This window comes from Taeniopygia guttata, chromosome 2 (assembly GCF_048771995.1).
Source record: "Taeniopygia guttata chromosome 2, bTaeGut7.mat, whole genome shotgun sequence".
In the NCBI taxonomy this organism is placed as follows: Eukaryota; Metazoa; Chordata; class Aves; order Passeriformes; family Estrildidae; genus Taeniopygia; species Taeniopygia guttata.
In genome coordinates, this window is record NC_133026.1 from 150,528,560 (window position 1) to 150,540,966 (window position 12,407).

Sequence of the window (12,407 nt, forward strand, 5' to 3'; positions counted from 1 at the left end):
CAGGGATTTTGTTCTATGGGGATGCACACCCTGGATACACAGGGACTTGGGTCCATGGGGACACAGATTCAGGGATCCACAGGACTTTGGGGCCATGGAAACACACACAAATTCACAGGGATTTGGATCCATGGAAAGACCCATTAGAATTTGGGTCCATTAGGATACACACAAGTCCGTAAGGATTTGGGTCCATGGGGATACACACTCCAGGATCCATAAGGCTTTGGGGTCATGGAAACCCATGTGAATCCAGTGGGATTTGGGACAATGGAAACACATGTGAACCCACTAGAATTTGGGTCCATTATGATACACAGGAATCCATAGGGATTTGTGTCCATGGGAACACACATTCCAGGATCCACAGGGATTTGGGACCGTGGAAACGCACGTGAATTCCAAGGGATTTGGGTCCATGGAAAGCCATGTGAACCCACTAGAATTTGGGTCCGTTATGATACACACGAATCCATAGGGATTTGTGTCCATTGGGAAACACACTCTAGGATCTGTAGGGCTTTGGGATCATGGAAAAGCACATAAATTCCAAGGAATTTGGGACCATGGAAACACACATGAATCCACAGGGATTTTGCTCCATGGGGACACACACCCTGGATACACAGGGACTTGGGTCCATGGGGATGCAGATTCAGGGATCCATAGGGCTTTGGGACTGTGGAAACACACGCGAATTCCAAGGGATTTAGGTCCATGGAAACACATGTGAATCCACTGGGATTTGGGTCCATTGGGACACACAGCGACTTGGGTCCCTGGGGACACACACTCCAGGATCCACAAGGCTTTGGGACCATGGAAACACCCGCGAATTCCAAAGGATTTCGGTCCATGGAATCACCCCCCCACACCGCCCCTCACGCGTTTCCCGCCTTCCCCCCAGGCCGGTGACAGGGGGCGGAGCCAGATGCTTAGCCACGCCCCTTCTCCCGCTTGTGATCCCGCCCCCTCACTCCTATTGGTCCTCCTCCTCTCCCCGCCGCTCCCTATTGGCTGGCGGGCCGCGCGCGCGCTCGGACGCGGAAGTGGCGGGGCCGGAGCGGCGGCGCAGACGGTGAGGGGAGGGGGGAGGGGTCGAGCCCTGGGAGCGGGGGTTTATTCCCATAAACCGGAAAAAAATTGGGAATATTCTGGTTTAAACAACAGGGTTACACTTGGGTTTGGTGAGGGAAAGGTTTTATTGCTGTGTTTCCGCGAGGGAAATGGTTTATTTGGCGGTTTTGGTGAGGAATTTAGTTTATTCTTCTTTATTTTTGTGAGGAGAGTTATTTATTCTTGGGGTTTGGCGAATAAAATTGTTCCTTCTCTGTTTTTTTTTAATGAGAAAAAGGGTCTATTCCGGCGTTTTGATGAGGAAAAGAAATTAGGTTTGTTTTTTTGAAAATGAGGAACATGGTTTATTCGTAGTTTTTGATGAGGAAGGTGGCTTATTTTTGCGTTTTTCTTGAGGAAAAGAAAAAAATGCATTTTTGGCTTTTAAGGAAGAAAATAGTTTATTTGTGGGTTTTTTAATGCATAAAATTATTTATTCTTGTAGGATCGTGATGAAGAAAATTGTTTATTCTTGGGGTTTGGTAAATAAAATGGTTTATTCTTGCATTTTGATGAAGAAAATTGTTTAGTCTTGGAGGTTTTGTGATAAAAACGTGTTTATTTTTTGCTTTTTATGAGGAAAATTGTTTATTTATGTGGTTTTTAGGAGGGAAGTGGTTTGTTCTGGAGCTTTCATGAGGAAAATGGCTTTGATGAGGGACATTTATTTTTGGTTATTTTTATGGGAAAACTTATTCTCGGGGTTTTAGTTAATTAAATCGTTTATTATTGGGAATTTCATGAGCAAAAAATCAATTTATTTTGGGTTTTTAGTGAGGAAAATGTTTTTTTAATTTTTTTTTTTATTCACCCTTTCTTCATGTTGAAACAAAAATTTTGGATCCTGATTTTCTGTCGAAGGAGAAGACAGAGGAGGATAAAAAGTGGAATTCAATGCCTGGATTTTAATGATTGGTGGAATTTAAATATTAGAATGTCACCAGTCAGATTAAACAACTGGAATTTTAACAACAGGAATTTTCACTTGTCAGAATTGAAGTAAAAAATAAGCACCAAAATATATTCCCACTTCCAAATACTTGCATTTCTTTTAATATAAATTATATAATAAGTAAATATTTGCTCACCTCAGTGGGTGAGTTGCATGTTTTGAATGAATATTCAAAATATTAATGAATATTCATGAGCTGTAGCGACTCCAGAGGAGCGGGAATCCCTTTTCCAAGGAATTTTAAAAAGTGGGATTGATCCTTTGCCTCGCTCCCGTGAGTAAGGAAGGAAAATGTGGGATTTAATGAGGCTGGACAGTGTCAGAACAGGTTGGACCAGCTGGAGCAGCTTCTCCATCCCTGGAATTATTCCAGGTGTGGTTGGATGGAGCTTGGAGCAACCTGGGATAGGGGAAGATGTCACTGCCCGTGGAATGAGATGATCTTTAAGGTTCCTCCCGATCCAAACTTCCCAACCCAAACCATTCCATGGGGTTTTTTTTCTGTACAACCTCATCCCAGGAGGGTTTAGTGGAGAAAACAGAGCTGGACTTTTCCCATGGAAACACAGGGATGAGCAGGAATGTGGGAAACCGGGTGAGATGGAATTTTGAATCACCACCAGGGTGATTAAACACCTGGAAAAAGGGGAGCAGGGAAGCTTTGGGAGTTGCTCAAACTCAGCTGGGCGAGGCTTTGAGCGCGGGGTTGGGTCCAAAAGCTCTTCCAACCCCAGATTTTCTGGGAATTCTTCTCCAATGCTCACAAATCCCCATTTCTCTGGCTCTCCTAACCCAGGGGGATCTGCCATGTCCAACCTCCCGCCTCCAGCAGCGGACAGGAATTGTTTCTACATCCTGACAGAGGACTGTGCCTATGGAAGCAAATACTTCCAAGCTGGGAATTTGTGCTTCTGCAGCGAGAGGAGCTACCTGCGGAATTTTTCCGAGGATGGGCCTCCAGCTTGCTTCCTGAAGGTCGTCATGCTGGACGACAGCTCCACGGTCACCATCAACCTGGAAATCCTGCAGCCCCTGCGCCAGGAGGCTGCCAGATTCCTCCTGGCCATCGGGAGCCACAGCGAGCGCTTGGAATTTTTCCTGGAGAGGCTGAGCCTGGAAGGAGCTCTCCGAGCCGTGCCGGGTCAAAATGTCCTGGTGGAGGTGGAGAGGGAATTTTTCCCGGGAGTTGTGCGCTACATCGGGAGCATCTACAAGCCCAGCTTGGCTGTGCTGACTCCGGTGTTTTTCGGGGTGGAATTGCAGGTAAGGAGGGGCCCAAAGCAGCGAATTCCTCATTTTTCCATGGAATTTCTGTGTGTGACGTCCCTTCCTGGTGTGTTTTCAGGGAGAGGGGGAAAACAGAGGGAGAAGCGATGGGTCCTACCACGGCACCGAGTACTTCAAGTGCAAGAGGAACTGTGGGATCTTCCTGCCCTTCAGCAAAATCCAGTTTATTCCCACATCAGGCAACGATTATGGGAAGCAGAAGCCGGGAAAGCAGGACACGGAGGAGGTGGTTCCCGTGAAAGTGGGAGACGCCGTCAGCTTCCTCGTGGATGAGATCCCCACCAAAGGAATTGCCATGGCAGTTTACAGGGAAGGGAGCCAGTGGTTTGTGAAGGTTTGCCCGGTAAGAGCAGCTTTTCCATGGGTTTTCTTGGGATTTTAAAGAGGGAAAAAAAAATCACATTATGGTTGGACGTGAAATAGAAGGAATATCCAAAAAGGATGTGAGGTTCTGTGCAAACTTTCCTGGCTTCTTTTAAAAAAATCCTTCATATTCCAGAGTTGAGCTGATGTTTTTTTCCCTAGCTGATGGATTTTTTTTCGCTCCTTTCAGGAAGAAGAAGGAACGACTGACATTTTCAGGGAAATCCCCATGGAGTCTGTTGTGAAGGAGAGCTTGCAAAGTAGGTGATCCTTGGATGTGTCTCCCCTGATCCCGTTCTGGGGTAATTTGGAATTTATTTCCTCTCTGCAGGGTACTGAGGAGCTGAAATTCCAATAGAAACCTACAGCTTGTCTTAATGGACTGGGATTTATGGAAAAATCCCAATTTCCACACAAACCTAAAGCTGAATCCCATTTGTCAGGAAGGAGAGGCTGATGGTAGCAGAGAATTCCCTCAGGGAAAAGGCACCACTGGTTAAAAAGTCTTTAATTCACCTTTAAAAGATGGAGCAGGAGCTTCATCCTGGTGGGAAAGTCTCAGGTGCCAGCAGCAATGGTGGGAATTGTTAGACAAGGCAAGGAATTAGTAGAAAAATTAGGAAATAACCCCCCTGCTGCCACTCCAGTAGCCTGGGAAGGGCAGGAGATTGGAATGTGAAGCTTTGAGCAGGGAAACAAGGAGCAGGATCATTCCCTCTCATCCTGTCAGACCAGTTTGGACACACTGGGAATTACACCTTGTGTCCCTGGTGCTCAGCTTCCTGCCTGTGTGTGTAGCCTGGAATTTCCAAACTAGACGTGGAATTCGATCCAGAGGATCCAATTCCCAGCTCTCCTGATGTTTCCTGTTGCCCATCAGGTTTTTTCCCAACATTCAACTCCGACGCGGGCTTTGGGAAACCAAACCCAATGAAACGAGAGATCAGCGAGAGCAGCGAGGAGGGGGAAGGTGGGAATTCACCCCTGGAAGTGAATTCCATGGTCCAGATTACCTTGGACAAAGGGAATCAAGTTTCAGGAATCATCCGCTGGCTGGGCTTCCTGCCCCAAATCAAGGACAAAATGGCTGGAGTTGAGCTGGTGAGGCTGGAATGCTGGGAAAGGGCCTGGGAGTGCTGGTGGCAGTGGCTGAATATGGAGGGTGGAATTTTGGGATCCCCCAGGATATTGAGGGGCTGGAATGGAGCTGGGAAGGGTTTGGAGCACCAGGAGGGCTCATCCTGGGGAAATGGAAGCTCAGGGAGAACCATCTGAATCCCTAACAGGAGGGTGGGGCCAGGTGGGAATTGGGCTCTGCTCCTAGGGAACAAAGGACAGAACGACAGGAAACAGCCTCAAACTGCTCCAGTGGGTGTTTAGGTTGGATATTGGGAAAATTCCTTTATGGATGGGGTTGTCCAGCCCTAGCACAGCTGCTCAGGGCAGGGGTGAGGTCCCCGTCCCTGTGGATGTGGCACTTTGGGGACACGATCTCATGCATAGCTAGACTGGATATGAGGCCTCTTTTCCAGCCAGAATTCCATAAATCCCACTCTCAGGCTCGTCTCTGGTGCTGTTTTCCCAGGATGAAGACAAGGGGGTCACAGCTGGAGAGTGGCTGGGCAAGTCCTACTTCCACTGCGCCCCGAAGCGCGGCCTCTTCGTGAGGCTGAATTCCTGCCAGCCCGACGTGCGCTTCCAGAGCTTTCCCAGCTCTGACCTCTCCCTCGGGGATTACAGTGAGTCCTCTGGGAAGCAGGAAAACAGGGCTGGGAAAAGGATGTGGAAACACCCCATGGGCAGCATTTCTTCCTTTCCTACGAGCGTTGGGTTTTCGGTCTTTATCCCACACCACATCTTTGGCTGGATTAACAGCTGGACTCAGTCCTAGAGGTCTTTTCCAATCTGAATGATTCCTTAGGGAATATCCCTCAAGTCTGAGAGATTGTGATTCATGAGAAGCCGCCTCAGGTCTGACAGCTGGAGACTCACCTCAGAGTTTTGAGGCATCAAGGAAGGGCAGAGTTGACCCAGATGAGAAGGTGAAGGCAATTCCTTTTCTTGCAGGAGGACAAGAAGTTCTTCCAGAGGGTCCAGAGAGTTTTCCTCCCCTCAGGAATGAGGCAGCAGTCCGTGTTCTCCAAGGGCGGATGAAGGGCATCCAAGGCCATTGTAATTCCTGCTACATGGATGCAGCTCTCTTCAGGTAAGGACCTGCTTGGGTGATGCAGACTCCTGAAATTAATGGCTTTTTAATTAAGCTAAGCCCTAAATTGCAGCACTTCCCTGGATTTCCAAGGTGGCTGGAAGTTTACCTGGTGTGGAGCAGGATGTAACTGTGTGGGCATGCAACCTCCAGGCTGCTTTTTGATCTCCTCCCCAAATCCAGCAGGTTTTTCAGCCCTGAAGACCCCTGTGTCTGTCATTCGGGGTGCTGAGAGCTCGTAGTTTTCCGGATTTGGACTGTGCTGACTCTGTCCCTGGAAGTCCTGGCTGGAATCATTCCAAAGAACCCACCCAGGAGGTCCCAGCTTCCCTGCTTGGAGAGGAAAAGACTCAGTGGTGCCCTTCCCTGAGCAGTTTTGGCTGCAAAGTAGGAATTTCCTTCTCCCTGAGCTGTTCCCTTGCTTTATCCCAGTCTTCATTGTTCCAGATGTGCCTCACTGTGCAGATGTGCTTCCGTCACCTCCCTGTAATTCCATGCATGGATTGTTGGGCATCAAAACCATTGACTATCACCAGCCACCACATTTTGGTTCCAGCTGTTGTTTCCAAGCCCTCAAACTCAAACCCATCCCACTCTTCCCACAGCCTCTTCTCCTGTACCTCCGTGCTGGACTCCATGCTCTTCATGCCCTTCCCACTGTGTGACAGGAACGTCCAGGGAATTCTGCGGGATGAGATTGTCAATCCCCTCCGTAGGTGAGTGCAGGGAATGCTGGAATTTGTCCCATTTTGCCTTCATTCCTTCCCTGCTGCCTTAAAGGTGGTGCCCGGCACCGAGGGAAACCTTGCAGCCACACCCAAAGGTGTTCAGGACAGGGAGGAATGGTTTTAAACTGACAGAGCGTGGATTGAGATGGGATATTGGGAAGGAATTTTCTGTGTGAGAGTGGTGAGGGGCTGGAATGGAATTCCCAGAGAAGCCGTGGCTGCCCCATCCCTGGAAGTGTCCCAAGCCAGGCTGGGTGGGGGCTTGGAGCAACCTGGACTCGTTGGTGGCATCCCTGCCCATGGCAGGGGGTTGAACTGGATGAAGATCCCTTCCAAGCCCAGCCATTCCATGATTTCCCTCACCTGCAGCTGGTTGTTGTTCCCAGGACTGGCTTTGTCAGGGCCAGCAGTGTGATGCACCTCCGGGAGCAGCTCACGGACAAGGGCCAGTGCTCCAGCTTTACCAACGCTGAGAAAGGTAAGGAGCTCCCTGGGGCCTTTCCCCAGCTGCTTCCCTGTGTTTTGTCTCATCCAGGCCCCAGCTGGCAACTTCCCTTTCTGCTTCTCCCAGGAATGTGCTTTAAATTAGGTGTTGACGTTAATTGGCGTAAAAATTCACTTGTGGAATTCTTTCAGCTTCTAAATCCCTCTGTACCCTCCGAGCCCTTTCCAGTGCCTGAAGGGGCTCCAGGAGAGCTGGAGAGGCACTTGGGACAAGGGATGGAGGGACAGGACACAGGGAATGGCCTCCCACTGCCAGAGGGCAAGGTTAGATGGGATTTTGGGAGGGAATTCTTCCTTGTGACAGTGGTGAGGAGCTGGGATAGAATTCCCAGAGAAGCTGTGGCTGCCCCATCCCTGGAATTGTCCAAGTCCAGGTTGGATGAGTCTTGGAGCAACCTGGCACAATGGAACGTGTCCCTTCCATGGCAATGGCTGTAATTCTGTGATCTCGAAGGTTCTTTCCCACCCAAACCATCCTGGAATTCCATGGAAGTGCAGTCTCTGAAGGCTGCTTGGCATTTTCCATGTTCCCTTTGGGATTTGTGCCTTAGCCACGCGCTCTCAGCTTCTGTTACTGGATACGAAATGAGTACACAGAAGCTTGGTAAGTTTAAAAGAGAAAAATACTTAATTTTATTTCTGATCTCGCAATATATAGAATCCTAAAAGTGGCAGTGGATTGGAGGATGAAATTGCCACCTCTCCAACCACACTGGTCAAACTAACAGTCTGTTAATTCTCTCTTTTCTCACAAAGAATGTAAAACAATAATTATTTACATGAGCAGTGCATGAGAACTCTAGTAGAAAGGTGTCAACACTATTAGAAGGCTAAAGAAGTTTTATGAAAACTTTAAAACTTTCAAAAGAACTATAAAAGAAAACTTAATGGTTTTAAAATTCAGGGCAACACTCAGCCTTTATCCCAGTCGTCCCCTAACCTGAAGAGAAAATTCCAGGCCCCTGGAACACTGGCTCATGTTTACCTGGCAGCCCTTGGATGCAGTGGGACAAGGCAGTTCTGGTGTGGTCTGATCCATCCTTTCCTCTCCCTTTCCAGATCCTGAGGAGTTCCTCAATCTCATAATGCAGCAGATCCTGGGAATTGAGCCACTATTGAAACTCCAGTAAGTTTCCACAGCTGAGGGATACAATTCCCAGGGCCAGGCTCATTAATTCTCCACCTCAGAATCCCTGGGTGGATGAGGGTCACTTATCCCTTTCTACCAAAGTTTTTTTGGAATCACAGCTCTGAGTTTTTCACAGCTCCTTAGGAACAGACTCTGATCCTGCTTGTTGTGATCTTCCCATCTGGGAAAAGACACTTCTTATCCCTCCCTGGAGGGTGCTGCCTTCAGAAAATCAGGATAAAAACCTTGTGCCATCCTCAGGGAGAGCCAGAAGGGGTTTGAGAAAGGTGATGCCCAACTTTAGGGCAGATCCAGCGGTATCCAACAGCCTTTGGATGAATTTGGGATGTGTCCAGGCTGCCAAGCTGGCTCAGCTCCTGCAGCCTCTCAAAACAGGCAGCCCATGGATGCAGTCCCAGTTTTTTGGGGACTCTACAAAGAGGATGAGAAGCTGGAGGAAGCCAAAAATAACTGCGCTGTTTGTGAGCACAGAAAGGGAATTGTTGGATTTCTGTGCTCCTTTGTGGAGCCGCCGCTCGAGCTGTGGATCGTGGAGTGCTGGGAAAGGCTGAGCACAAAGAGGACTCTGTGCTGCAGCTCCCCTGCACGGGGTCATCCCAAGGAAATCCTTTCCCTGCTTTCTTTAGGGATTGTGGGAGATCTGCACACCACTCACCTTGAGTTTGGCTTTTTGGATGCGTTTTTTAATTAATCCTTCATGGAAGCATCCGTTTGTCAATTTAAATACTGCATTTACTAATACCAAAAATTATCTGTTGGATTTATATCGAGGGGAGATGGAATGTTGCTCCAAAGGGATAATGAGGCCAAAATTCCTACTTATCTACTGCTCCCCTGGCATAGATTTGGTATTTTTGGGTGGAAAAAGGGCTTTGTGTTGCACCAAACCACCCTTGGTGCCTTGAGCCCGGGTGCTCTCCCAGGAGAAACTTCGGGAAAGTCCAATTTTTGTGTCGCCACGTCCCCAATCCCATGAGCTCTCCTTGCAGGTCAGGAGGCCAGAAGGAACAGGAATGTTACTGCTACCAGATATTTATGGATAAACAGGAGGACTTGGTGGTTCCCGACGTGCAGCAGTTGGTGGAACGCTCCTTCCTCTCCTCAGATCTGAAGCTGGTGGAGGTCAGTCCAGTTTCCTTCTGCTTTCCTGCTTTTCTTGCTTCCCAAAATACCTGTGAGGCCTTGGATGTTTTATATCCAACACTGAATCCATGATTTAGGAAAAGGCCTCTGCTATTCCTGTTTCCCTTTTGTCCTGTGAATAATGACAGCAAATTGAGACAGCAAAAAAATTATTTCTGGGATTTGGCTCTTCTGGCAGGGTGACTCCTTTCCCCCTTTTTTTTTTTTTTTCTCAGATCCCATCTTGCTTCATTATCCAAATGCCACGTTTTGGGAAGGAATATAAAATGTTCAGCAAAATCATCCCTTCTTTGGAGCTGGATATAACAGATCTGCTGCTGGACAGTGAGTGATGGACAATGGGCTGCGAGCAACCAGCTCTGGGCTCTCTGGGGTGGGATTCTTCTTCCTGGAGTCCCAGTTTTGGCAGGAGAAGCTGGATTTTAGGTGGGATCTGGAGGAGAAACTCCCCCTCTGAGCTCTGCTTCCCTGGCAGGTCCCAGGGAATGCTGCCTATGTGGAGATGTTGCCACTCTGGAATGCTCAGAGTGCTTCAAGGACAAGGTGTTCGCGGCCAGGGGCCTGAAGCAGTTCTGCAGCTCCTGCTCCAGACAGGTATTCCATAGCTATTCCCAAAATCCACCTTGGAAGCTCCCAAAATCCCCACAATTCCCCTAGGTGTCTCTGCAGCTGCTCAGCCCTTTCCTGAGGGTCATTCCCACCGGGAGACAGAGGTTGTGAAAACTCTGCTTACACAGAGCCTGAATAATAATGGAATCATAGAAAAACTTGGATTGGAAAGGACCTTGAAGCTCATTCCAGTTCCACCCTCTGGATGCTGTTCACTATCCCAGGTTGCTCCAAGCTCTGTCCTACCTGGCCTTGGACAATTCCAGGGATGGGGCATCCACAGCTTCCCTGGACAACCTGTTCCATAGATAAGGTGTAATCCCTGCAGGAACTGAGTGCTGGTCCCTCCCTGCTGCTTCTCCATCAGCATTCCCACAGTTTCTGCCTCTCACAGGGTGGCGAGCTCCCACAACACCATTCCCAGGCGAGCAGGGAATCACACCAGCAGGGAATAAATTGGGAATCTGACCTCTGCCCCCACTTCCTAGCAGGCCAGGACCAGTTCTGCCAATGCCACCCCGTCCCCTCTCCTCAGGTTCACTCCCATCGCCACCGCAAGGCGCACAAACCCAGGAGGCTGCACATTCCAGAGGAATTCCAGAGCTGGAGCGCCCGGGGCTGCCAGCAGGTGCCACGGGAGAAGCTGGAGCTGTTTGCAGTGCTCTGCATCGAGACCAGTCACTACGTGTCCTTCGTGAAGTACGGCCCTGCCAACGAGCACTGGATGTTCTTCGACAGCATGGCCGACCGGCACGGTGAGGGAATGGGAATGGGATGTGGGAATGGCATGTGGGAAGCTGCCAAGGCCTGCTCAGTCCACCTTTTCCTCTCAAGCTCCCCTATTTAGGCTTTCTCTGGATTTGGCTTTCCTTTAATTAGGATCCAATCCCGAGGGGCCGAGCCAAGCAGGGGGGAGTTTTTCCAGGTGCTTCCAGCTGCTGGTTGTGGTCAAACAAAGGGATTTGGGATCCTATCCCAGCTGGCTCAGCTTGTGGGCACAGATTGCTTCTCCTGTCCTTCCCCACTGTGCTTTTATCATGGAATGGTTTGGATTGAAAGGGATCTTAAAACTCATCCAGTTCCAACCCCTCTGCCATGGGCAACTTCCACTATCCCAGGCTGCTCCAAGCCTCATCCAACCTGGACTTGGACAATTCCAGTGATGGGGCAGCTCCTCTGGAAATTCCATTCCAGCTCCTCACCACCCTCACAAGGAAGAATTCCTTCCCAAAATCCCATCCATCCCTGCCCTCTGGCAGTGGGAGGCCATTCCCTGTGTCCTGTCCCTCCCTATTTTGTCCAAAATCCCTCTCCAGCTCTCCTGGAGCCCCTTTAGGTTGAATGGTCTCTCCTCATCCAGCTTCTTCCAATGCTTTTGGCTTCCTCATCCCCCAGCTGAGGCTCTGCATGACTCTTGAGTGTGCTGGCATCTGCTGGAGCTGTAGGAACTCATCCCTTTGGGATCTGGTTTGGGATTTTTCTCCTCCTTCCCACCTTAGGTGGTGAAAACGGCTTCAACATCCCCACGGTGACGCTGTGCCCGGAAGTTGCCAAATACCTGGACTTGCCCCTGGCCGTGCTGGCCCTGGAGCAGCCTCGGGACATGGATGGGGTGGCCAAACGCCTCTTTTGTGACGCCTACATGTACCTGTACCAGAGCAGGAAAATGGCACTTTACAAGTGACACCGTCAGGAATCGGAGTTTGGATCATCCCAGAAGGATGGGACTGGAAGCAGCTGAGTCTGGGTGCTCTGAGCTGCCTCTTCTCACCTCTCTTGGTGTCAAATTATCCAAGACAGGCTGGGTTTGTTAAATCCTGGCTTTATCCAGTGGTGGTTGGTTGTTGGGCACAGCTGGACGTGGAGTTATGGATGCTCAAATTCGTTCTCATTCCCCACATTCCATGATTTTCCCTCTCTGGGTACTCTGCAGCTGGAGCATCCCCACATCCCTGTTTCCCTGCCATCCTTTCCCTCCAAAGCTGGGGACCAGCAGAGATCAAAACACAAGGAATTATCCACAGGTTTACCAGGAAACCACAACCTTTCCCAAGACATCCTTGCCTGGATTTGTGGAGTGAGAAAAATCAGGTCAGGATCCATTTTCCTCACCTGTGCCCCTCAATTCCCTGCACTTCCCTTATCCAGCACAAACTGTCACTTTTACCCACCATCCCTAATTTCCAATCACAGAGATCCTGAGCTGAAGCTGTGCTTTACAAACAGATATTTTTTCCAAGAACAAAACTGGAAGGAGGATGGGAGCAGAGGAGCAACATGTGGGCCTCCTGCTGCTTCCTCCTCTTGGCAAAATCTGCACAGGATTCAGAGTTACATCCTCACTTTTAG

General features: G+C 49.4%; 1 protein-coding gene across 2 annotated transcripts; it reads left to right on the forward strand.

Moving 5' to 3' along the window:
- The first annotated feature begins 1,025 nt into the window (after nt 1-1,025).
- On the forward strand, nt 1,026-11,963 carry LOC101232977 (ubiquitin carboxyl-terminal hydrolase CYLD). Of its 2 annotated transcripts, XM_072925088.1 has the most exons (15): nt 1,026-1,078; nt 2,865-3,331; nt 3,414-3,698; nt 3,909-3,978; nt 4,599-4,819; nt 5,304-5,457; nt 5,786-5,924; nt 6,530-6,640; nt 7,039-7,130; nt 8,216-8,282; nt 9,296-9,428; nt 9,665-9,773; nt 9,925-10,043; nt 10,594-10,813; nt 11,558-11,963. In XM_072925088.1, exons 2-15 carry the CDS (start codon nt 2,876-2,878, stop codon nt 11,740-11,742), a joined length of 2,361 nt encoding a protein of 786 aa, XP_072781189.1. In that variant the 5' UTR covers nt 1,026-1,078; nt 2,865-2,875; the 3' UTR covers nt 11,743-11,963. The 2 variants fall into 2 exon arrangements, with proteins under 2 accessions (XP_072781189.1, XP_032602966.3); XM_032747075.3 differs by lacking the exon at nt 1,026-1,078 and having other exon boundaries at nt 2,692-3,331.
- Nucleotides 11,964-12,407: the final 444 nt, after the last annotated feature.

Excerpts from the sequence above, each read along its gene's own strand:
- LOC101232977 (XM_032747075.3), top strand. The coding sequence starts at position 2,825 with ATGCTCACAAATCCCCATTTCTCTGGCTCTCCTAACCCAGGGGGATCT. Across the intron at positions 3,332-3,413 it reads TTTTCGGGGTGGAATTGCAG|GGAGAGGGGGAAAACAGAGG; the intron begins GTAAGGAGGGGC and ends GTGTGTTTTCAG. Across the intron at positions 5,925-6,529 it reads ATGGATGCAGCTCTCTTCAG|CCTCTTCTCCTGTACCTCCG; the intron begins GTAAGGACCTGC and ends CTCTTCCCACAG.